The sequence below is a fragment of the Mycteria americana genome, chromosome 9 (assembly GCF_035582795.1).
Source record: "Mycteria americana isolate JAX WOST 10 ecotype Jacksonville Zoo and Gardens chromosome 9, USCA_MyAme_1.0, whole genome shotgun sequence".
In the NCBI taxonomy this organism is placed as follows: Eukaryota; Metazoa; Chordata; class Aves; order Ciconiiformes; family Ciconiidae; genus Mycteria; species Mycteria americana.
In genome coordinates, this window is record NC_134373.1 from 23,629,498 (window position 1) to 23,655,975 (window position 26,478).

The 26,478-nt window shown below is 40.2% G+C and overlaps 1 protein-coding gene across 5 annotated transcripts in view; it reads left to right on the top strand.

Annotated features, from left to right (window-relative positions):
* The first annotated feature begins 2,104 nt into the window (after nt 1–2,104).
* COBLL1 (cordon-bleu WH2 repeat protein like 1) overlaps nt 2,105–26,478 on the top strand; it is an 88,763-nt gene continuing 64,389 nt past the window's right edge. For 4 of the 5 annotated variants that reach the window (XM_075511606.1, XM_075511607.1, XM_075511609.1 and 1 more), the window contains exon 1: nt 2,372–2,735. In XM_075511606.1, coding sequence (XP_075367721.1) covers nt 2,692–2,735 — 44 coding nt within the window. In that variant the 5' untranslated portion in view covers nt 2,372–2,691. Of the gene's footprint in view, nt 2,215–2,371; nt 2,736–26,478 lie in introns of those variants that run through there. The other variant, XM_075511610.1, reaches the window with a different exon arrangement.

Sequence of the window (26,478 nt, forward strand, 5' to 3'; positions counted from 1 at the left end):
ATCTCATAAAACCCGCTATTTTAAGTCTAGTCATCATAAAACTGTCACTGCAGAACATGGCCTGCAGGCACTCAAGTTTAGAGCCTATAGTGTTTCTAGTGATCGGCATTTCAGACGTGCTTAGTTAACAACTGAGATTTGAGTAAGAGAAGTGGTAGTGTAAGAAGATAAGCATAACCTCTCCCCTCTTAAGTGAGATGGGCATTATTCAGTGAACTGCTTTTTTAGATAATCCCCCAGTATCTATTGGAAATTGCTACCGCTAACAATTTTTTTTAGGTTATTTCCCTGATGTCACTTTTCTCCCTGGCATTGCTGAGTTTCTATTATTAGCCCATGTGAGCTATTCAATAGATTGCAATCTTCATGGCATTAGTACTTGCCAAAAGAATTAGACTATAGCCTATAATGGTTTTCAAATGAGATTTCAAAGAGAATGGTACAACAGTTCCTTGTCTGTTGGTGGTCCAGCAAAGTTTATTAGAAGGGATGACAACATCACACCAACTTACGTAATTATCCTAACTAACATACAATCAGCTACGATGGTCTTCAGTTCAGTTGAAACAGCACTGTAGTGTTGAATCATCTCACACCTTTGCAACATGGGAATTTCATTACCCTTTAGAAGACGCAGTTACTTAATGGTTTTGCCCAAGAAGTAGCTGGTTGGAAACATTAAGTTCTTTTGTACTGAAACTGAGGCTGCACTCTGAATGCAGAAAGTTACCCTGCCCTTACTGCAGGAACAGTCAACATACAAAGGAATTATTTTTCAGCCTTCATCCTAATCTAGGAAGTGGCCAAACAATTTGAGGAGCCTGAGAAAAGAAAGTGGCCTGTCAAAAGAGAAAAAGGGTCAGAGACTTACATAAGGTCTTCAGTGGGATTGTTTTTGCGATTCTTCTCATTGATCAATTCGTTGAACACCATCTCTTTGAAAACTGCACCATGGAAAATCCATCTGACTCGTCAGTGATTAAGTTTTTGGTTTAGGAAATGTACACAGATGAACAGGGCGTGCCTGATAATGGCATGTGGTTATTCAGGATGTGAACAACCTCTAGGGTCTGTCAAAACAAGCAGCTTCAGGGTTATTTAATCTCTATTGAAAAAGCAGAAGAAAATCTTTATTGAAGAAGCACAGTACAAATAAGAAGGGCATACAGGGAGCAGCAGAATGTTATTAAAGTACAATATCTGTATTATGCTATATGCAGTGTTATACTAGACAATGTCCATATTAGGAATAACGTTAACATAGAATGGTCAATTATAATATTTTTTCCAGATACGTAATCTTAGAACTAGTCAGAAAAAGGGCATTTATACTAGAGTGCAATGTTCTACTTTTTCCCTATGGGAAAAAAAAAAGTATAAATGCTTTGTCGTTGGCTATTTTTCAACTTCTGTTAACCTCTGGCCAAAATATTACCTGCATAAAGAGTTGTCTTTTACTGTGCAACATCATCTCCCGATCACACGGCACAGCTGGAAAGGTGCTCTGGGCTGACACGGGTAAGCAGCAGGTACTGCCAGATCTGCTCGCTAGATACTGCAAAGGAGCAGCTTGTCACACAGAAAAGACCGAAGTGCCGTCATGCTCAAGGAGCAAACTGAACATCTACCTGAAACCACTCTTAACACCGGTAGTTAGTTACCCGTGACACGAGTAGCTCACCCCGTGCTTCAGCCGCTGCAGCCCCCTCGGCGGCCCCAGGCACCCGCGGGGCGCGCCGCTGCCCGCCCCGGGGCCGAGGCCGCCCGCCGGCGGCCGGGGATGAGGGGTGGGGGGCGAGCCTGGAGGTGCGGGGGACAACTGCGAGGAAATTTGAACCCACACACACCCGGGACAAGTCCCCGGCGCGCTCGACAAGGGGCACAGGGCGACGTAGCTTTGACCCCTGAGCAGAACAGTTGGCCTGAGGGCGCCGGGTCCCGCCGCGGGGCCTGACCGCCGCCCCTGCCCCCGGGCGGCCGGGCCCGCCCCGGGCTCCCCGCCTGGCTCTCTCCACCTGTAGGGATTTCGCCCCGCGCCCTGGTGGCTGGAATGGGGAAGGGCTGAGCCCGAGGCGGCCGCCGGGACGCTTTGCTCGGGGAGAGGAAAATTCCAGCCGAGAGGAGGGGCCCTGCCCCCGCTGGCCGCTGACAGCCCGCGGCCGGGGCCGAGCGGAGTCCCCGCACCGGCCGGGCCGCCGCTGGAGGGAGAGCCGGGTGTGTGGAGGCGGGCAGGCAGCGAGAGAGAGAGAGAGAGAGAGAGAGAGGGAGGAGCTGGGACGGGAACAGGGAGTCTCTGTTTCTCCGCGGGTGCCGGAGCGGGGAACGTTCCGCGTTTCAAGTTTCTCGCCGCGAAGTTTGGTTTTGGTTTTTTTTTTTTTTTTTTCTTTGTGTTTCTTTTCCCCTCCGCCCAAGGTGTGGTTCAGCGAGCGGCTGCCCCGGCGCAGGCAGCTCAGCGGAGCCGTGTGCGTGGCCGCGGCCGCCGCCCCGGGAAGGCACCCCATGGCCGCGCTGTAAACAGCGGGGAATGCCTGGGCTCGGGGGCAAGGCGGCGCTGGGGGCGGCAGAGCGGGGCCGTCTTCCTCAGCCCGCCCCGAGCAGGTGAGGCGGGGAGCCGAGGCGCTGCGCGGGCGGATCCCAGCGGCTGCGCCCGCCCTGCCCCGAGAGCCGACCTGCGCTCACCCAGTCGCCGGTATGGACGGCCGCGCTCAGCTGGCGGCCGCCCCGCCGCCCCCGGGGTAAGCACAGCTCACCGCACGGGTGGGAGGCCCAGGCGCCCCCCGGCTCTAGAGGGGCAGCCGGCGGGGAGCCGCGGTCATGCCGGGCCGTGTGCGAGGCCGGGTGAGGTGAGGTGCGAGGGGGTAGCTCGGGACGGGGAGGCCGGCGCTGTGCGCGTCCGGCTGTGCGGTGCGGCGCTTGGGAGGCAACCGGGGGCGAGAGGCAGCTCCCCAGCGCCGGGGGGCGAGTGCGTGTGCCCCTTCCCCTGGCTTCGGCGGCGGAGGGAGCGAGGCGGAAGCTCCGCGCGGGACCGCAGCGCCTCGGCCGCGCCGGGAGCGGGGAGGCAGAGGCAGATGGAGCGGCGCGACCGTTAAACGGCTGCCGGCGCGGCGGGAACAGGCGGGCAGAGCGCCGTCTCCCTCGCCTCGAGGGCATCTCGGCTGCTTCCCCTGGCTGAAAGCGGGCTCTCCGGCGGGACGGGGCTGCGGCACAAGTCCGTCTGGCCCTCGGGTCGCCGGCGCCCTCCTCGGCGGTGCCTGGCTGAGCAGCGGCGTGCGTGTGCGGGCCGCCCCGCCAGCCCTCGCCCCTCGCCGGGGGCATTTCCGCCGGGACGAGCCGTAACCTGCCTGCCGGCGTCGCCGTCCGGGTGACTCTGCCGGGCTGCAGTATTGCCAGAAACCGCTAGTGCAATACCTGTCGGGGAGCACTTCGTTATCGGGACCGGCTCCTCTGTGAAATCTCTGAAACGCAAAATGTACCAGTGTGACCGTCCGTGGGGTGTGCGCATGGCAGCTTTCAGTTCCCTGTGTAAAGTGGTGGTAGCGGTGTGGGAGAGCTGGGCACTTCTCAGTGCTTTGGTAACGGCCCACGTCGGAAGAGAAAAAAAATAAACAGGCAGCATTTGTTGGGAGAGGTAAAAGGGTTTGTTTTTAAATGTTAGGCTCCTCTGACGAATTGCTTATAATCTGTCAGAAGATGTAACTTTAGAGAATGTATTTTTAAATCTAAGTAGAACTACCCCAGCTGTAGATCAGGAGGAGGACTTCCCTTTGAGTGAAATAGTCAGGTATGTTTGAAGAAAATTAATTCGCTCAATAACTTCAGTAGGAACTTGAGGGATTCGAAATACTGACAAGACTGCTGGAGTTATTTGTAAATAGAAGGCACAAAATACATGGTGAGTGTATCTTTTAACACCAAGACTTTCTTGAAGCTTCCATATTATATGCAAAAATGGATTATTTGGATTTCTGACCAAATGAATACAAGATAAACAGGTGCAGCTGATGGTAACTTATTGTAGTATTTGCAGTAGCAATTGGATCAGTTTCGAGTCATGGCTGTAGTGAATATGGAAGACTCATAGAGGGAGGGGTATTTATACACTTAGGGCCTTGTGGCAATTCCACATTTATGTATGGCCATTGAGAAACAGTTTATATTGTTAATCAATGTGGAAGGTATAATTACAGTATAGATAATTACTGCATTTTTAAGACTTTGGGTATGTAAGCATAGTTGAAAGGACTGAGCGTATGATAATAGAGCATGATACCAGGTTAGGAAGAGACTAAAACAGTATGTCTTCGTGGTCCTCAGTTTTACTTGTGGGCAGGAACACGAAAACAAGCAAAAAGGCAGAATTAAAATTTTGGCTGTTCTGACAGCTTCTCTGGGCCTGCCATAAAGCTGTTGGTTATACTGAATTTTGGCTGCTGCTTGACTTCTTTGAGTCAGGAAAAGTAGTCTGTTCCCTTAATGTGACTTCAAGCATCTGTCAGTGTTCACGTCTCAGTTTTGAAAAACATGTAGCTAACAGCAGTGCTTATTTGCGTTAGCCCTGCAGATATATTTTCAGGCCTTTTATCAGCTGTTCCCATATAATTTGGTACTTAGGAAATAAATTTACCATTCCTTTCTTGTTACAACAGGAGTTCTTTATTGACAGTCTTAATTATTTCCTGAAGATGGTCTCATTTGCTCACCCAAACGCTGGATTTGAGGAAAGAAATCTGGATATACCAGCAAAAATGGCAACTCCCAGTTTACTGAAAACGATCCACAGATATGTTTTTGAATAGTACGCAGTACTGCGGTTCTCTCTGAGATGATAGGAAAAATTGTGCAATCTGGGAAGAATTTCAGTTGAAATAGCAGTTTTCTTTAAATGAATTAACAAATGATAGGGTACTGCATTATATATCTTTTCAACCTGTCTAGCCAGGTGGAGAATGTTGTTAATCTGCAGCTGAAAATTGTTTACCAGTAAATGTGTTCTTAAATCACTGTTTGAAGTTATGTGGTGCAATTACTAACTCTTCACAGCTTAGTCTATTTATGCTAACTGCCAAAAAGGCTAGAGGTGTTGAAGGTGTTTTGTGAGTTTTTAAGCACTGATGTTTATTTAGCCTTGGAAATTCTATATAACTTAATCATTGCCGGCTCTTGAATATGGAATTTTGTTATCAGTTTTATGGGGACAAGCTTTGGGAAAGGATCCTGTAATTATATCCTGGAAGACAATGTTTCTGCATGCAGGATTATGCTTTCCTATTGAAAAATTGTTTAGTAAAACTCATTGTCGATAAAAATGTTTGCTTGAATTTGGGGAAAAAATGCAGGGGTATATGCCAGTGTTATTCTCACCGTACAATCAAAATAAACCAAAAGATTTTTAAAAACAGCCTCTGCTGGATTTTTTTTGAATATGGTGAATAGAAGGTGTGCCCAGTAACTGGCTGGAATTTTTTGGAATATGAATAGGAGGTGTGTCCAGTTACTGGCTGGACATGACACATAGTTTCTTCTGGTAGCAGAAGAAACTTGGCTGGACCTACTTTTAAGGCATTTTATAGCTCATCTATCTTGCTTTGAGTCTGAGCAGCATTCATGACAGCGTGTTCCTGCCAGGCCAGTTGACACAGCCTGCTCCTGTTCATCACAGAGCTGAACTGGCTTTATGTATTGGCTGCGTTATGGGATGATAGGAAAATGTGTGTTTTAATACTTAAAAAAAAAAAAAAAAAAAGTGTCTGTGGTTGGTATCCTGCCTCTTGAACACACTTTTCCTGCTGTTGCTGGACAGCAATCCTGTACCCTGGAGTGAATAAATTTTTTCATTACCAGGTAGATTTCACTACTTGACACCGGCTTTTAGCATGAAAAACTGTATTGTAATTTAATATGCTGTTAAAATATTGGAGCAAATTTGGATTTTTGGTAAATGGAAGATCAATTTCCTTTGAAATATTAGAATGCACACTGAGGTCCACCTTTAATTCAATTCTATTCCTTTTCTGGTAATTTTACATTATTTCATTTGTTCCTTTAAATCATATTTAAAGCTATATGTTTACTTTCAAAATAACAGCTTCTGACCTGCTTTACCTAAACAAATCCCCTTTGTTTTGTCATTTTCTTTTTGTGTGTCTAATGAAAACATGCTTAGGAGATACAGCTGCTCTCCAGGAGCTGAAGATAGAGATGGTTGTATTGGGGGGGGCGCAGAGCCAAACTGAGCTTTGGTTAGCTTACTGCCAGAAACACTCCTCACATGTGTCTTCATGTTCCCATTCCCTGGTTGCTTGGCCTAGTGAATGTATTTGAAAAGTTTAATAAGAACAACAGGAGAGAAGTCTTTTTCACATGGTTAGGGCTGTCTGAGGAAGTGAGAGATGTTTTCAGAAAGAACAAGAAATTTAGCTTTTCTCTTGTGTGTGTAACTGTTGAGTTTTTATCAAATCATTTCAATCAGATTACGGATCTCTGGAGACATCAGCTGTGGCTCAGTGTTGAGAAGTGTCTGGCATCAGGCTTAGAATACTAATTTGAGCTCTCTTCTTCTCTTTCCCATCGGTTGAATCAGTTCACAACATAGCCACAGGTTTGTTCGAGTATAAATGAAAGTCTTCCCTGTTGTGGAGTGTGTGGGCTGGGACAGAAAGTGTAGCAATAGCTTCAAACCAAGCATTCTATTGCCAAGCCACAGCAGCAGATTGGGGGGAGGGAGAGTGTCTATATTTGCTCAGTTTGGTGAAATTTAGGTCAGGGCCGAAAATACGTTTTTATCTTGCAACTACATTATTGTATACATACGTTTCTGAATAAATTCAAGACCTTTTGTGCTTGTGATACTAACTGGTAGCACTGTCTAGGATCAGAAGTTAGGCTGGCATGGGCCTAACAAGTAGTCCAATCTTAGATGTGCTTTATCTCTTAGACTGAAGACTTCAAGATGAATAGTTAGCTCATTTTTTTTCTCACCCCCATGACCCTGATGAAGATCAACTAATTGAGCAATAACAAAATGGAAAGAACTTTGAGAATTTGTGACCATAGAGTTTGCTGGATGTTTGAAACAGGGAGTTAGCTACTTTGTGGGTGGATCCCCATCAGGAGCCACTTGAATGCTAATCATTCCAGGGGGTGATTTGCCAACTGGGTTCTGAACATACATGTAATACTTCTTGAGGTGATTATATTGTTCTTTTAAATGTATCTGCCTTAACCAAGGCAATGTCCAATGCGTGACACAGTGGTGCCATGAACTGAATGCTGTATTTAAAAGCTGGTTTGATTACTCACACTCTGTCAAGTCTGAAGTCATAGCTGGGTGCCTATCGAGTAGTCAGTGGTAATGTTCACTGTCGAAGTGTGTTGCTGTGGGAATGAGATCAAGGAAACTTTAGGGGGGTGAGGAATGTTGATACTAGGGTGAAAAAATGTGTGGGAGGGTAATACACAAATAGAGAAATCAGCAGAGTTATTTCAAAGCTTTGTCCAAGTGTGATGGTATCCTGCAAAAAGGAAAAGTGACAGCTAGTTCGTTAGTGAGGTATCAAAAGCATGTGAGGGGAAAACCTTAGGATAGGTTCTTTTCTTTCTGTTGTAACTGGATTTTTTTTGTGGACTTTAAAGGCGATTACAGTGTTTATATAAACCTGAAGATGACTGTTTATGTTGAGTAGGCGCATCTGTGCTGGTGGAAGAAGAAAAGAGCCCATTGTAGGGGACCAAAAGCTTAGATTCCAGAGGAAACTGGAGATATTTACAGGATTCCTGTCATCCGATAGATAAATTAACTCACTAGAAATTTTTTAAAGTTACAAATAAATGGTTTCTCCTGTAATCTGGCAACATCTAAATAGGTCTCCCTTCGTGAAGTCCAGTACTGCTTCTGGCTTTCTTGACTGTAGCTTGGAAGAAAGTTTCTAAGTGTGCAAGTTCTTCTAGCTTGATTGCTGTTGTTTCTAGCTGCCATTGTTGTTAGTTTTATGTGTGCTGGGGAGCAGCAGATGCCAAATTATCCAGCCAGCCATGGGAGTTGTAACAATGTTAGCGCCTGCTCAACTAAATATTTTTTTTTTCTAGAACTTAACAAGTCAATATGATGAGTTGCTCTGTTAATGGAGTGAATACAAGGAATGCAGGGTGTTCTCTTTTATGGCTGCCTGCAAGTTAAACCAGATCTGATTGTGCTCTTTCTTTCCTTTTCACCTGGCTCTCACTTGCTTCCCCAACAGCTGACCTGCTACTCTGGCTTAAGTTCACGTAGCTGCCTGCTGTTTGAGAAAGAGTTGCTCTTTACTGTGAGTATTTGCTGTCGCTATGTGCTGCTCTAAAACTCGGAGAGTTGACATCAGGGTGTTAGAGGATGAGAAGAAGCTGAGATGTTGGCTCCTAGGCTCCTGTAGGGTTCTGCGGCCGTGCCCGGCACTAGCGCAGTGAAGAGGAGACTGACTGTGCAGCATGTGATGATGGAGAGTTCAAGGGGGAAAGCCACCCCCTGCTGTTTAGAGCTGTAACAGCCAATTAAAAACTTGAGGTTTCACCTGAATCTCTCCTAAGGTAAGGTCCCACAATTAAAAATGCAACTCTTTGTATGAAAGTAAACTTAAACATTTGCTAACTGGAGTTCCAGTAGATGCGTTCTGACTTAGAATCTGCATGGTGATGGACTAGTGGATAAACATGTGGTCTTTTCATGGTTTAAGCAACATTTTTTTTATGCATCAGAAGCGGAATACCATGGGAATCTTTACAGAATTGACAGTTCCTGGATTTGTTTTTTATTTGCTAGGAGGTTATCCAGTTCAAAAGGGGCGTGTACATTTATATGTGTCTTTTGGTGGTTGTAAATGATCAAAGTGCTGTAGGTGGTTAAAGGATGGATCCTTAATCTAGCTGTGAAATGTCTCCCTGGGGAGCTTGCATATATGTTGGCTGTGCTGCCAGACTAGGGTTGTCAGGATTGCTATTTTCAGTTAAAGAAAATAGAGCACATGAATATTTTTAGCTAGGCATAAGCTTTCTTCTGTGAGAAAGCATTGGTTTTGTTGGAAGCTTCAGTTCTACAGAGGTCTTCATTGAAGAAATAGCTTCCAAGTGTACTTTCTTAGCTGTATTTTAAAAATCCTTTCTGCACATTTTTTTAAATTTTATTTCTGTTCTGGAAATATAGCTACTTGGTTTGGAAAACATAGATCAATCTTATTTAAAAACAAACAAACCTTCCTCCCCGAACAATGCAAACAGTTACTCTATGCTAAACAATAAATGTTGTGAGCTTGAATTTTTCTCAAATATCAACAATGGTACGGTTTTTGTTCTTTGCCCTACATCTCTCCTACAAAGTGATATTGTCTTAATTAAAAAACCCCTCACCACTCCATCTCAAAATACCAGCATTAGAAATGTGGGTATTTTTCTTTAAAATCAAATCACTTTTCAATTTAATATTCCTGAATATTGATTTATTGTTTTAAAAATCTTGTTCTTTTCACGGGCCTTGGTTTCCTGTTGGGAATTAATTTTCCCTTTTGGTATTTTACCTGGCTTTCATGTCAGACCTTCAGATGCATTTCTTCCAAAGACTAGGGCTCTGTACATGGGTTTTTTGCAGGCAACTTTTAAATGTCTTGCTATGGGAAAGGCATAAGCATCTCTTTCAGTTGTCCCTATAATACAAACATATTATTGACAAAGTTGCGTGGAGGGACTGCTTTTTCTGTAATTTTCATAAAATTAATTGGTTTTTTATTATATGTTGCATCCAATTTGACTTGTTTTTTTTTCCAGTTTGACGTGCTGGGAGCTTTGCTGAATATAGTGAGTTAAATAAGAATGTTCCAGTATATAGGACCATCAGTAGGGTAGCAGTGGAAACTTTGTGTTACTATTGCCCGGATACTTTTTATGTGTAGGTCTCAAGGTAATTAGAAGGGCAATAGGGAAGAATAGTGTGTCAAGTTTGGGTTTTGCCATTTACTATTTTACGATGTGTTTTAAGTATTGTTGCATTGCTCCTGACCTTTGTAAAACCTAGTACAGTCCTTCTGTACTGTCAAACTGGACTGACAAAACGACTGGATGTAATACTGCAGGTAGAAGATAATCTACTGAGGTGTCTGTTTAAGTGTCCTTATCACAGCAATGTTGAAAGCATTTTTTACTTGGGAGGAACAGTGTTTTGTCTCTGGATCTAGTAAAAAAAAAATAGGGCAGCCAAAATGTCTGTTAGTAACAAAGTTGAGAAAACAAATGTTTACAACTCGTCATGCTGGGTTGTAACCCCTTCAGGCAAAAATGAAGTACATCTTTTCTTCACTACTAGCTGTGGACTTAAGTCTTTTGTTCTTTTCATTAGAAATGCATGCTGTGCGGGATTAAATATGAAAACATTCTGACTTTGAGAGCATAGAAACTATTTGCATGGATGGATGGTTTTTTTAGTGCTTTAGTTTGCAAGACAAACAAGGTGTTACTTAGTTGATGGTGATTGTATAGTAATAGGAATTTCCAGAGGTGGAATTTCTGATGATTTTCAGGAGTTTGTGTAAAATCATAAATTCAAGCCATGACAGAAATCTGGGCTTTGACAATTTTTTTTGTTGTTGTTTTTAATTCAGAAACTTTAATTCCTCAAAAATCAGGTACTGTTATGTGTTGAAAGTTGTCCCTAGGTTCCCAAACTTTCATTCCTTAAGAGTTATTGCTTTCTCTGTGTACTCTATGAAGTCTCCAGACATAAACTTTTCTGTATCCCCTGCTGGTCTCTGATTCATGGTCTCACTTCCCCTTGCCTGCAATTTTGATCCTCTCCTTCCACCCACACTACAAAGTAGCCTCACTAATTCCATCCTTGGCACCCTCCTTGAGCTATTTTTACCTCATTCAGTTTTTAAAGTACTCACTACTTGGAGAAAGTCCTGTTTTGCTGAATCTTAAACTTCAGTGTGCTACTGCTTCTTTTCTAAAAGCTTTTCTCATAGATCATGCTTAGGAACTTTGAAGAATTGTAACAATTCCTAAGGCAACTTAACCATTGTGGTTTTGAACATTTGGAAGCTAAAGTGGTCTTTCCCCTTCTGCTTTTGTTGGTGGCAGATGCTCTTGAAGACACTTCTGTTTTGGTTTTTTTTTTTTTTTTCTTCCTTTATGGGGAGAGGAGATTCCTTCCTCCTGTTACCTTAAACTGTGTTGCAATGTATGACCTTGTCCTTAAACTCTTTCATAGAGTCGTTCTGCTTTTAGCTTTTTGGATTCTGGTTTTGTGCATTCCTTTAAATTTTGAGGTTTAAAAAGAACCTGTCCCTTCAGCTTGGTCCTTCCATCTGTTATTTTTTTTCCTTGTGTCCCATACTGCCTGTATCTGATTTCTCTTCCCCTGACTTCACCCTGAAACTATAGATTCTTCTTTTTCTAAATGTGGCTTTGTGTTTAAATATTATGTATCACATTTTACCTACGTTAATGTATCTTATTCCCTTGTACTTACATGGGCATGGAGACTGTTTTTGCTACAGTGTTTCAGGGGAGAAGGGCTTCCCAGGCCCTTTCATATGGCACTTTAAAGAGGGGTCATTGGCTGTCTTTGCAGTTGCTGTTCTCGTCTGCTCACTTATCTATGGTTGAGTAATGCCTTAGACATCGCAGGACTTGGAGCTGAGATCTTAAGGCAGCAGTGATAGCTAGAGACGTGAAATAAGATTTATTTTATTATTTTTCTCCTTTCAAGTGAGTCAGAGTTTACTTATGACTTTGTTGGGCCAGTAGCAGTAATTTTCTTAATGTATTATGTGCTGTCCTTCCTCAGAATTAGACATATTTAATCTGATGTCTGCATGTCAGGTTATCAGGACATTTATTGTAGAAATGAACTGATGGAACTGGGTCAGATGTGTCTTTATTCCTTCAGCTCCTTAACGCTTCTCTTTTATGTCTTGTTGGTTGGTTGGGTTTTTTGGGGGGTGGGGAGAGGAGTCTGTTTTTCGTACAAGTGATACGTACAGGGATCAGAGGATTTTGAAATCTAGGTGACTTTTTGAGTTTTGTTTTGATTGTTCTCCTGCAGTGTAGGGCACATATCCTGCTCCCCCCCATAGGTGCTATTGCAATAGTCTCGACACACCAGGCAGTGCTTGTTCACTTTTATAGAAAAGCAGGGTGAAAATCCAGAAGGTATGGAAAACCAAAGCATTTTATAAGCACTCCTTCAGAGCTGATTGTCAATAGTGAGGGGGATAGGAGAGAATCTGAAGGAGCTTATTTTGGAAGAGTAATAAGGATCTGACATCATTGTCTGAACTGTTGGAATCTCTGTCTTACTTCTAAGCATCTTTGACTGTTCTCATATTTCCACTGCCCAAACATTCTTACAAACTTTCCAGTCTTCCTCCCAAAATACACTGCTGTAATGCCTCTTTATCCGTAAATCTCAAATGAATAAAGAGAAGGAGGGAAACGCAATGAATTGCAAATGTTAAATGAAACCTTAAAAATATACAATGATTTATTTTAGAAAAATAATGGGGTTTGGTGCTATGATAATTTTAGAAATATTCAAACGAATCAATCGGTTCTTATTTTTTCTTTCTGATGGTGTTCTTTAAGATACTGCTTAGCTTATAGGCTTCTGTCTTTTTTTTTTTCTTCCTACTTTTATTTACCAAAAATTTTCCTGGATTCCGTAGCTCTAATATGTAAAGCCTGCCAGCTAACGGGTTTACAGGATTTTTTTAAATTTTTTTTTTTTTTTTAAGACTGCTTGCCAGCACTTAATCCAGAATAAGTTTTTATGGTAGAATTGAGAATGTTTGGAAATAATGACACATAACATAAATGCTTGGCACTGTACAGGATGAAATTTCAGCAGTATTTTATATGTGTTGACTGTAGATGGAGATTTTTAAAATTACTTGGTACCCTGACTGAGTGGTCTCGTGGAAATATCTATATGGTGTCAGTCAAAGCTCTGCCCCTCTGCAGAACAGACAGATGTCCTGCATGCTGTCTCCACTAAAGAAGAACTTCTGGATTTTCCTTCACATTTGCTGAATGAAATCTGTCTATACTCCGACAAGCTGATGCTGCCTCTTCCTGTTTGTGGTGCAAAGATCTGTAGTAGGAAATGAAATGCCCAGTGAATTGTTTATTTTGTAAACAAATGTTTGTCAGTGCCACTTGGAAGAACTTCAGCAAGTTAAGATAGAAATACCCTTGCAAAATCCTACCCTGACTAATTGAGAAGTGTGCACGTCATTTGCCAACAACATACTCTCAGATGGGAAAAATGGTTGAGTATGTAGAGTTCTTCTGTTACATGTAAACAAAAGCTCCAAGATTAGAAGTAATCATTTTTTGAGTTTTTAACTTTCATTTAAAGATAAAATAAAAAACCAATGAGATCTGGAAAACTCTATCTACAGTTATTGGCCTTTCCCACATCCTGTCACATCACGTTTCACATCTCAGTCATACACTGAGAGTAAGTGTTTCCTTGAGTCAGTTTGTGGTATCATGTGAATAAATGGTCAACGTGGTAGAAAGATCTCCAGTCTGTTTGTAAAAGAGCATGTGATACTTTATGAAAGATAGGAAGGGATAGCTAAACATGGCATAGCATTTGTTGAAATTGTAAAAATTCACTCATTAAGCTCAACCCATTAAAAAACTTTTGGCTTCTGACAGTAAAATGAGATCTGTCAGAAAACGTGAATCACATCCTCAAACTGACGTAGCTGTACCAGTATTATGTACCATTGTGTTTATCTGTGGCTTTGATTAGCAAATATTTTCAGTTAAATATTTAAGTGGCAGTGAGAAAGAAGTGGTTTGGTGACTCTCTATGAGAAAGACTGATTCATTCAGAGATCTGGTGCTGGATATGGAGATTCATTCTTCCTACCCACTCCCCTTTTTTTTTTGTTTGTTTGTTTTGGTTTTTTGATAGTAGTTGAATAATTAACAGAGGTTGCGTACCTCCCTCCCTTATGGACAATCTAGGTGGAAGGAAGTTTCAGTGTCATCTTCTGAACTGAGTAAGTTTGCTGCTGCTCTTGAGCTGGTGGAGTAAGCTTGTTGCCGCTTCTTTATGTCCTTTTCTTCAGTTAGAAGAAGTTTGTGATAAGCTGTTTGTAATCACAAAAGTCTGAGGTAATTGGTTTTTCTGTTTTTAAGCTTAGGCAGGGCTTTTGTTGCTTTAGGCTCTCTTCCCTTGCCTGTATTCACCTTAGGATATTCTTTTAGTTTGGGGATGTTTCTGAAGTGTCAGCTTTGAATTTCTGGATCCAAAGAGAGCCTTTCTTCTTTAAGCTAGCAGCACTATGGTAGTGACTTTATAGCCATGTAATAAAAATTAAAAAAATTCTGGTTGTTGTTGTTTTATGTGTGTCAAAGGAACAGCTGGATGGCCATTAGCCACAACTTGAATCTCTTCTCCAATATGAAGCCAGAGTTCTTTCCATGGATTTCCTCCTTTGGGTGACATTTGAAACCCAACCCTTACTTACTGGGAGAGAGAAAATGTGGCACTTAGGAGAGGTCGATGGGGTTTAGGTTACTGGCACTTAAGAGTTTTACTCTGTAGAGTGAGGGTGAAGTTTTCAATTTCACAGAGTTTGCAGCTAAATTTTAGCGCTCTCTTGTTTGTGTCTCTTTCTGCTTCTGTCATCTGTGTAGATGGCTGTCCATGAACTTTTTTTCCAGGTTGATTACCTGCTCTGTTTTTCAGCATGTTAACTTCAGTTTTATAACAACATTCTGTGAAGCACTGATCTACTGCAGTTAAGTTTGGGGAAACTGGGAAAAATTTTGGAGAGATTTTAGCAAATGAACTATCTGCAGCTTGTCCCTGACCTACCTCCTACCACTAAGGACAAGAGTAGAAGCGCTGGTCCAGCTGATGTTCTGATCTACACACCTTGTTACTAAGCTTCTCTTGCTGTAGCTGTGTTGGTGGTAATTTTGCCTATATTTCCTCCTTGACCCCACCGCCCACCCCACTCCAGGCCTTTTTTGGCCAGTGTAGACAAATTCAAGGTTCTCTAGTGCTCTTGAATCAGGGTCAGTAGTTTCTAATTAAGAAGTTTGCTCTGTATTGGTATTAGCAACGGCCTTTTTGTTTCTACTGACATTCTGCTGGCATGGTGCTTACTACTTGCTTGAAGATAAATTGCTAAAAAATATGGATGTCTTGGAGATACAACTACGCATAGCAATACATTCCGCATTTTATAAGTCTTTAGCGATTTAATGTATCCAACAAGCAACAGTTTCTTCTAAAACTGTTTTGAACAAGTACAGTGGTTAACAGTTAAGCGCTCTTGGTCTTTCTATTTCTAAAGTGTGACAACATGTGAGTGGCATGTCCATGAGTTACTGCATGGTCACAGAGTTTGAGCATGTAAATCAGTCAAAATGCCATTTGGCTGGTTACTTTCAAGGATGTGGAAAATACTGGATTTCTGACAGGATTCTGACTGTTGTGATAACACAGGATACAGAATTATTAAATACTTAAAATAATCTGAGAGGTATCTAATGAAAATTTTTTATACAGATATTCTTTTAGGCATTTTACAGAGATTCTCTGTTACATTCAGGGAAAACTTCTAAATCCGGGGAGAACTTACAGAGACAGTTTCAGATCTCAGGAATTTGTGTGTGTATTTTAAGGGCTTTGTGAGATCTTACAGTGTAGATCATTCGAGCAGTATTTCTGTCCTTTCCTCTGAAAGCGATAAAGTAAGACAATCCTTTTCCTCTGAATTTTCTTGGGTGTTTTTACATGACTTCCTGGGTGGGAGAAGTGTGTTACTTTTTTTAGTTAATATTTATAACTTGAGTCACATTGAGTCACATTGTTTCAAAGCACTTAGTATACATCTATATACTCTATAGATCATGTAGGTACCATATTAGAATTTTCAGAAGGAAAGAACCAGGAAGATAAAATGCTGCTAAATTGGAGGGTGCTGTTTCTCATGATGAGAAGGGACTCAGTTATAGGAACTCTGATAATTAAAGCCCATAGACAAACTGCCCAGCTGTACTTTAAGATGAAAACAGGATGTTGGTTGTATTGCAGGAGGACTACTGTATAAATCAAAGGATATGCTATTATTGCTGTTTAAGGAAGCTGTACTCCCTTAGAGTAGTTCTGTATATAAAAGAATGGTAATTGCCATGCTTATCAAGGACTGGCAGTTCTCCTTTTCCAATTGTGACCTGGTGAATCCACCTCTAGTTCATGACTTAAAACGCTGCCAGTTATTTTAATCCCCTATTCAATAGGACAAACAGAATGTGGTTATTTTTATCTCTTTATGGTTCCTTAGATCATACAAATAGAAAACCCCTTTCCTATATTCAAGCCAAAGGTGGTTTACTGAGGGGGATGTGGATTGTTTCCCCAGTGCCTGTTAAACCCTGCCAGTTCAAGTTGTGTCCACTTAGTTATGTCATCTGGAAGTGGCCAGGTGGCTTTCTCCCCTTGTCGATGTCTGACCTTTCCTTCTCCTAACTGGTTTTTTTTTTTTTTAGAGTTCACTTATAGCCCCTTTAAATTTTTGTTTGATAGGCTAAGCTGTTTTTAGTTTATTCTCATAAGGTCTTTTAAAGCACTTCTCTGCCCCTATTCCACTCAGTGTACTGTTCTAGTGTTCCTCAATGCCGACCAGAATGGTGTTGCCTTTAATTTTGTTTTTAAAATTAATTTAATAGGTTTTATGCTTCTAAGCACTATATCCAAGTACACTTTCTCTCCTGAGGAAGGAAGCATGTCAAATTACTTTTCTGCCTTTGGTTTCTACCAGTTTATTTTTCTCTTCAGGGAAATCATAGAATCATAGAATTTTTGGGGTTGGAAGGGACCTTTGAAGATCATCTAGTCCACGGTAGATCTGTAATACACTGTAGGATAGCCTAGATTGTTATTTAAGAAATATAAGTAAGTTTCTCTTGGGCAGAAGTACCTGAATCTGGAACAACAGTAAGTATATGAATAAAGGTTAAATTGACGTTCCTGTAATGTTCCATGTGTTTTTATAGCAAAAGTTTTGGGATAGGTCCTCAAAACCAGAACTATTTCGGCAGAATGATTTTAGCATAGCAGTTTACACTGGTTAGTAGAGAGTTGTCAGCCTCGTAGTATTTGTACTCAAGTGCAGAGTTAGCCTCCCTGCAGTAAGACTCCTGACCGTGAATCAGATTTGAAACCAGTCCATGCTGCTGATGCCTACATGGTAGAGGAACAAAGAGTCTGATAAGAAAGGGAGAAGGCGGCAATGGTGAGGCAGTTATGCAGAACTGTAAGGGAAAGCAGATATGCTTCACTCTTGAAAGAATCTTCACTCTTGAAGGCTTTACAGCATAAACTTAATATTGTTTTAATATTGATTTTACTTTATACTGAATTATAAATTCATCTTTCAAATTTATAGTTTTCATGAAGTTTGATATTCAGAATGACTTTTCTATTATTTACCATCGCTTCTCTACATTTCTCTGAAGTTCTGTAAGACAAGGATGTTGCAGGAGCCGTTGAGGCTTATGTAACAAGTCGTCGTAATACCTGAGGAAAAATATGTCTATAATATAATGTTCCAAAAGACATTTCAGTCTTGTTGTTCAGCCGGTAGCACATTTGAAATAGCAACTTCTTTAAAAGGCTAAATAGTGCTGTTATTTTGGAACATTACTCGTTACTCTTACAAATTTTCACAGTTGAGAGAAGTGGTTGTATTAGGTTAAACAAGCTACACTCCTGGTGGTGGAGCTATTTTCTAAATCACACTTATGTAGTCTACACATTATTTGCGTACACTAGAAAACCATTCGGTCAAAAGTACTGGAGGTGAGATGCTCTCAGGGGATACCTATTGGAGCACTTTCCATTATTTTTTAACATAAATGCTGATATAATAACTTTAGATTTAAAACTGGCATGTAACTGTATGCCAATATCAATTAACAGATGTATTTCTTCAGAAGCAGGGCATCACTAATCTGCTTCTTTCTGCTTTTTCGTGGGGATGGAATAGGAGGAAGAAATCTCAAAATCTTGAATTTGTTTCATGTCTTTACTAAACAGTTGTAGGAATTAATCAGCAGTGAAGTCTTTTTGTTGAAACACAGTGAGTTCTGTAGTACAGAGCGAGTTACATTGGGTGTACTTGGGAGGGTACCATATTACATGTAGAGAAATGTAATTTCTGTGGAGGGAGAACCTTTTCTGGGGCCAGAAACTAATTTATTTGAAAACATGTTTGTCAGTTGTTAGATGTCTTAGTGTCTGTAGCAGCGGTTCATCAAATAAGGGTAGGTAATGATTTAGGGTAGACCAGTTATTTTGGAAAATGCATATAACTTTTTAGTAGTCATGCCCTATTTAAAGATAAATTTTAAATTCTAGCTGTTCATATAAATGCATGGTGTTCTTTAACAGCCCAGAAGCGTGGTTATCAGGAGACATGCTGTGGAATTACCCTGATGTGACCTTGTAACTGCTGGATTTGAAAAGCATTAAGCATTATTTGAACTGGTTCAGTACTCTGAAGGCCTCTTAATTATACTGCCAGTATTATTTTTCTTAAAACTTCTAATGAAGGGGGATGTATTCTGGAGTTCTTGTCTCAGTTGTGCACTCACACAGACAGTTCTCATTGTGCAGGTTGTATTGTACCTTAAAATGATTGTGATTTTTTTGTTTGTTTGTTTTTTAAATTTTTAAGCAAGTATCACAACTTTTCATCCACAAAGCAAATAGCTGTTGCTTTTGATTAGTAACTTAAACCTTGGCAAGTATGTAAATTCCTCAGCAGGGCACTGGTTTTGAAGAGCTACTTATGTTCCGGTGAGAAATCTTCTGAACAGATTGTTTTAGAACCCGTGATTTTTTTTTTAAACTTTTTTTTCCTGCTTCTGTACTACATTATCTGCACTGATTTACTCCTTTCCTCCAGGAAACACATTTGCATTGAACATCTGGTCTTCTGTTTGTTTAGTTCCTGCTGCTTATTGCTTCCATGAGGTCCTCTTTGACCTTACAATTAACAGAAAAATAACTGATATCCTGGGAATTAAATCAAGAAGAAATTAAATACAAGGAGCTGATAAATTCTGATTAATTCTTTCACTAATCAAGCTTCTGTTTTGACATGCAAAGATCCTCAGTAATAAAAATAAATAAAAAGATTAAAAAAACCCATAAAGAGTATGTTTTTCACATCATCTCTGGTGCTTCATGGAAGGCTTTAAACTATTAACAGTCAGGGATACCACTGGTTCCTATTGTTAATGTTGGCTTTGTCATCAGAAAAAGTTCAAGTGCATTTGCTGGAAGGTACTCTAACCTGGCCTGAGCCAATTTTTATTTATCTGATCTGTTTTGGCTAATTGCCTTTTAGGTAGAATATTTGCATTATAATAGCATTTCATAGTCCCAGCTGATAAACCCCAGCTTCTATTTTAAATTGGGCTGCTGGCGTAAGGATTCTTGCTGCAATTAGTGCAATACTGAAATAGTAGTAAATAAGAGATCGCTCAACTTGCTTTTAAGCTTAATCACATACACCAAATCCAGTGAAATAAGAGTAATAGTTCTGAGATCTGCTTTGTTTCCTTCTTTATATTGTATTATATTATCATAATTTTGTTGGAAATAAAGACGACTGGTGAGAGATAAAACTGGCATATCAAAGGATTGAAAGGGTTGATTGCAATGTTGTCTGCTTAATGTCACTTTAAATATCTAGACTTGCTAATTTGGTCTGATTTGAACATGACAGTGTCACATTCAAAGGCAGAGGATGCCAAGAAAGGAAGGAGATGACTTACATCCCTTGAGCTTCCATAAGTGGGAGTTTCAGATTGGACTTTGGCTATAAAATATTCAGATTTTTCAGAAAGAGCTATATGATAAAACAGGATGGGGTACCAAGGCCTGTAACTGGATCCTCTGGCAACTGAGCTTGTACGTACCTTTTCCAAAATGTAGGAAAGGGTCTGCTCTGTCTTGGCAGACAGCCAGCTTGTTTCAGTTTCTACTGAAACTGTCTTGAGTTTTACAATGTACTTAGATGTTTAAAAAAGCCAAAAAAACTTCAGGCTAGTATCATAAACAAATTCTAATGTACAACTTGGGACTGGGCTCTCCTGCTACTAACTTAGACTAATCTTAAATTCTGGGTAGAAGACCAGACCTAACAATACCAAGCCTTCGTATTGGTGAATATATGGAATTGTGTTTCATTGTGCTGATGAAATTAAGCTATCCATTCATCCATCCATATTTGTTTGTGGCATATAAGCAAGAGTGTGTTTCGCAGGTGAAAGGATCTAACTCTAAATACTACTAGAATTGCTGTTTACTTATTTGACTCCTTCTGTTGATTTACACATGCTTACACATGCACATATACATATGTATACTCGCTGACAGTGTTTGATTCAAGGATTTTCCTTTGTTTTCTAAAGCTTAATCTTACAAGTTCTGCATATTTTCAGATAACAATGTTGTTTATGTTGTCACTGTTGGTAGTTGCCAACAGTAGAAATAATCTGCCAAACATTAAATTAATTCTGGTTACACACTTTCCTTAACACAGCGTCTAAAGAAAGCTAAGTGTCTTGAATTCCAAATACACAAACCAGTACGCTCAATATACATATTCTTCTTCGGGAATCTGTGGTGAGAGCTGTCACTGACCACAGTGTGGAGCTTCACATAAGCTCAAGAAGAGCAGAAAGATTGTTCTTTCTAGTTTCAGTTTGTGTTCTTGTTCACTTCCAGCCCCCTCACATGAGAAGCGTGGAAGGCTGGGACTGCTAGCCAGTGTTACCCAGCAGGATGTTGCAGGTTTGCCCACTATGAGCAAGTGGGGATAATTTCCTTTCTTCTTTTTCTTATTTAAAAAAAAATTAAAAGAATATGAACAGGAGTGGACAACCTGAAGAGGCGGTTTCACCCCTTCAATGAAGAAGGTGAGGACTTGGCAGTGTTAGGTTTACGGTTGGACTAGATCATCTTAAGGGTCTTTTCCAACCTGAATGATTCTATGATTCTGTCTTTTCCTTCACCAGTCACTTAGCTGCATCACTTAACATCAGTTGTGATAAAGTTATGCAGCCATGTAATTGGGGCTAAAAAAGACCAGTAAAGATAGAGAAATGATAGCTTGGCCTAGCTGTAAAACTTGTTTTGCAGTTTTCTCAGAAGCTTATGCCATTGTTATGATTCTTTGCTTTTGACAGCCACCTGGTGTCCTTATTAGCCATGTTTGACCCCAGAAAGCTAATGGTATAGAATATCTTTAAAGGCTGCTGGATCATACTTAAACTTACGGTCTAAAAAAATGTTTCACATAGTCTGCAATGTTACTGTGACAGATGTATCCCCCATTCAACCCTGTTGTTTCACATCAGCAAATGTGCAGAAAATAGAATTAGGAGACTAAAAATGATGGTGAGCTTGAGGAACCATGTGACTGCACACACAGAAATGGTGCACTGGTGTGAGGTGTTTTGTGACCAACCATTATTTAGCCATGTTAATTTTCTTTTTTGTTTAGAAAACAGATTCAGCCAGGCTGTTGGTGAGTAGTTAGAAGGTGTGGTCTAGTAATTCCTACCGTGATTAGCAGTGGGATCCAGTGAGATTGTGTAGCCAATGGCTGGCCCTTAGGTACAGAAGATGGTGAAAGGTTGGTGGACCTTATGAAGAGGAGGAGGAGGGTGAAGGCATCCAGTATCACACGGTCTGTTTCCTCTGTCTTTACCTGCTGTAATCCCTAATTTGACAGGTGAATTTTGGTGTCTCCTGGCAGTCAGTCACAGCTTGTTTGGTCTTCTGTACATATCTGAAGTGACAAATAAAGCCATAGCCTATTTTTCTGATCCCTATCTGTATGTCTGAGTCAATACTAGACCAGCTTTGTCTAACCAACTTAATTTGTGGCTGTCCCAGCACTTTCAACACAAAACCACTTATGTATTATGGTAGCTGCAGTTACATGATTACATCCATTTTCCATGTACATTCACTCCCCAGTTCTACTGAAATTGTTAAAGAAGTCTTCATGCGTGCAGGCTGCATTTTAAAACTGAGTAGAAATCCAGGAGTGGAAATACCTTTTTGATCCATTAGATAATCTTGATAGCTGTTGTTAATCTCTAAGTAGATGATAAAATAAATGTATTTCCCCTAGAAAAATGCAGAAAGTTAGCATAAGTTTTAGTCGTATGTCAGCAAGAGACAGAGACAAGACTGTCATAGTGTGATGGGGCTTCTGCAACATCGTTTTTGGACTCCTTCTGGGACTGATCTGATAATAATAGTCACCTGTCTAAACTGTTAACTTTTTAATTTGGCAGAATTTGTACTCGTAAGATACTCTTGTACTGTTCAGTGAAATAGGAACTTTGCATATGTTTTTAGCTTATGCTGTCAAGCATACCATACTAGCAATACAGATATTTTTGTCTTTTCTGCATTTCTTTTTTTTTTTTGATCTTGCAGTAATTGGTTGTTTGTTTAAAGGAAGACATTTGTGTTCTAAATACAAATGACGCGCACACAGCTGTGTAGCCGAGTGACCCAGAGAAAATGAGTTCCCATGATCTATGTGTATGTGCAAGTGATGGGGACCAGAACTTGTTCTTTGTCCAATGGTTCAGTTGTGCGTGGCCTCAAGGGAACCTGCAGCCATGCTCCTTGTACTGGTAACTTTCCATGGGAATGTAAGAATGTGTCTCAGTGCTGGCTAGGAATAGTTGTGTGGGAGGTTTTGTTTTGCTTTTTAAAATTTGTTTTCTTATATCTAAATTCCTGTGGGTTGTATAGAAATTTGGGCTACGTATTGATTGCGCTTCTGAGGAAGAGCGTAAAATGTGTGATACTGTAGTTGTTAAGAATTGGACATAAATGTTTTGCGTTGCAGTGACAAAAGTTATGCAGCCGTTTAATTTCTGTTCTTTGCGTTCTTGAACAAATACTTCTGTTCTAGGATATTTGAAAAACACAGGGAATGTCTTAGTCATCTGCATAAATAAATACATACGAAGTTCTCTGGTACCTGAGATGTGAAAACATAGGTGTGGGGGGGTGGGGGTTGGGTTTGGTTTGGCTTGGTTTTTTTGTTTGTTTTTTGTTTTGTTCTACAGTGGGTGAGGCAGGACTAGGATTGGCAGAATCCTTTCTTTGGTATTTGATTTTTGCAAGTTAAAATTTTAGTATTTGAATTTTTTTTTTCTTGGGGGGGTGTGTGTGTGTAACCTCTCATCTAGAATTGAAAAGTTCTGTAAAGCCATTTCAAGTAACCAGTTCAAGTTAATAATGACCAACTATGGAAACTTAATGCATTGGCTAGTTTTAAAATTATAATTAGCAATTTGATTATTAGCAATATGATTAGCAAAATTAGCAATTGCATAGGGTTCCTAGTGCCATCCTGAGGTGTTATTCCAAACCTGTGCAAAATACGTACAAATTAACTGTGAACACTTCTCTGCCTTAAGTAAGGAAATTAAAAAGCAGAAGAAAACAGAACTCACGTAGAGAAAGACTTGCTAGTTACTTCATATATCTCATTACACACAGTTTTCTCAGAGGCCATACTTTTAAGGGTATGGCCTTGAAGAGCAAAGTACCTGCTTCCTGAATTTGTACAGTTCCTTTCTATTAGCTTTCTATTAATAATGGGATAGGTGGCAATAGAGGTGGGCAGAAAACCGATTTGAAGTACTATTAGATTGCATCTAGTATGTCTGTTTTTAACTTAAATGGTTTATTTTATTTAGAATTAATGGAGCTCACTTCCATTAGTTGCATCAGCACATGACCTTGCTGTGTTATATGTAAACAGTATTATAGTTTACGTAATTGATGAACTGGGAAGTTACCGTATGAAGCGTTGTAAGTATACTCAGTGTCTACAGGCAGACACTTCAGCAGAAGTCCTTGCTCTCCAAACCCAAGCAGAGGAAATAATAATAGCTAAATCTTTTCAGTAATAAGTATTTTCTTTTGTGTTTTGCTGTTGCTTGGTGGGATTTTTTTGGGGGTCTTAAATACTTTTCTATTAAATATATCATTTTTGAGAAATACTGACTCCAGGCACTGAGTTTTTCATACCAAAATCAATTATTTTAGCAGGTCACTAACTTGTTAATTTAATATTTGTCAGGCACATGTTCTGAAACAGTTTATTAGAAGGTAGAGTGCTTTAGTATGAGAGTCAGCAAAACAGGCAAATAATGTGCTCAAATCAAATTTGTATAGCTTCAGAAATCAATACTGTTACATAATCATCTGCGTTATCGAATGTTAAAGTCACTGCTATATGGGCATATTTCTGTGCCAATACATTAATGTCATGCTATCTAATAGCAAAATAATCTCCATATACAAACAGTTTCAGAAATAGAAGGAGCAATCTTGTAGCAGAAAGAATGGTTTATAGTTACTTGGCAGTTGAAACAATTGCCAATCCACGCTTGAAATTCTGTCTGAGGGAATAAAACTTTCTGTTTTTTAGAATTCTTGCGCTCTGGGGTAAGAATAATGACAGCAGATGAATTGGTGTTCTAATTTATAATATGACGCAGCTGAACTAAAATACAACTTTTTACTTATTTTCATTTATTACTAGACGCATTGACAGGGAAGACTGTTGTTGATCATACTTTCAAACTGAAAACTTAAAATTATCTAGGACTTCAGATGACTAAAATGGTTGTGTGTAGTCATATATTATCTGTTAGTTTAGAATCTACTGAAATATCAGTTTTATATTTTGAAGGAACCTTTTGTGTGATAAAGTGGAAAGTAACTGTTGCAATCCTGGATGACCTCCAAATCTCCTTTGAAAATCAGTTTCTTCACTAAATGAACAGGAATAGCTTTTCTTGCAAATGTTTTGGCTTTTAACTCAAATGCCAAGGATTTGAAATTTGGGGGAGAAGAAGCCAACAAAGCAGATTAAATAGACTCCTAAATCTAGCTTTGAAATATTGCTGTACCAAGTCTTCTATTTTGGATGAAATGATGGATGATTCTTTTATACTTGAGAAGGAAAATGTGTTAAAAGGATGTGATAGTGTTGAATGCAGTATTAAGACTTTTCACAGGCTTCCATTCACTTTCTCAGAAGTTAATTCTGTCTTTCGTTTCAGAGGCAGAGAGAACTGTTTAGACATTTTTGCCATCTCAATATTGATAAAAAGTCATGGTACAAAGAAAATTCTTTAGCTTTTGTATGAAAATGCACATGCTTTATGAAGATTTTTTTTTTTCTTAAACTATTTCAGAATTGTGACAAACCCAAAATACATATCGATTCTTAAGAGTATCGTTACAATAGCATTCTTATGTTATGGTCTTAAATACCATTTAATGAATTTATAAAATACCCTGATATCTCTGCAGTGGAGTACCTCTTTCAAGATGTGACTTATATTCTAGGGATATTTGTTGCTGGACAATACAATGCTTGCAGAAAAACTAATGAACCAGCCTCCTGTTTTATACAGATGGGATTAGACATGCTCTGATTTGCCTGGAAAAGAGTAAGAAGCCAAGTAGTTTCAAAATACAGCCTACCTGCAGTGCCACCCCGTGGCTTTTTTTTTCATGGCTTCTCTTAAACCAGCCAGTTTCTGTTCCCTCATCCCCAGCGGGAAGATTACTTGTGAACTTCTAAAGTGTCTGTGCTCCTGGCTGCAGACCTGGTCTCACCAGAGGAGTACAGCACATTTCTTCGCCTGTCTCCTGTGAGGCAGCGTTATTTGTCCCTGCTGAAACCTGCTTAGATGGAGAAGCAGAAAGAGGATTTCTGAGCGATACCGGTTCATTCACCTACCGCATCAAATCGCTAAGCGTTTGTTGTCATAAGCAAGGTTTGGTCATTGAAAAGGAAAGATCACATTGGAGCTGGAAAGCAAAAAAACATGTCAATTCAGAGCAGTAGCTTGAAGAAGCATGTTAATTGGTCTCGTCTGTTCCAGCAATGCTACATATGCATACAGTTTATTTCCAGGTAGTCAGTTTTCTAGGAAGATGGTTTCATTTTAAAATTAGATTGTCTAGGTAGACACAGTGTTTCTTGCGGAGATAGCTGATATTATTTTGCATTCAAGACATCTATATTTTTGTTGCCTTTAGTTGAAGGATGTCAGAGAGACTTCGTTCTTAAAAGCAGCATTATGCTTGGAGGGATATGTTGTGCTTTGCCTTGCACAATTTGAAAGAGTCGCTCAGATCTTGGTGGGTAAGTACCTGCAGGTTTAAGACTGTGGTTTTCACATATAGGAAGTAATACAACCTTGAGAATATTTCAGGCATATAGGAAGGAACTTTTCAGCACTTCACCTGCTGGCCTGCCTCAGAGAGCAGAACCTGTTTTCTTCCACACAGCCGGCTTAGTCTTACCAACATCTCTGGATGAAAAGCAGGGGGTTTTTTACCTATCTGTACTTTCTTCCTGCCGT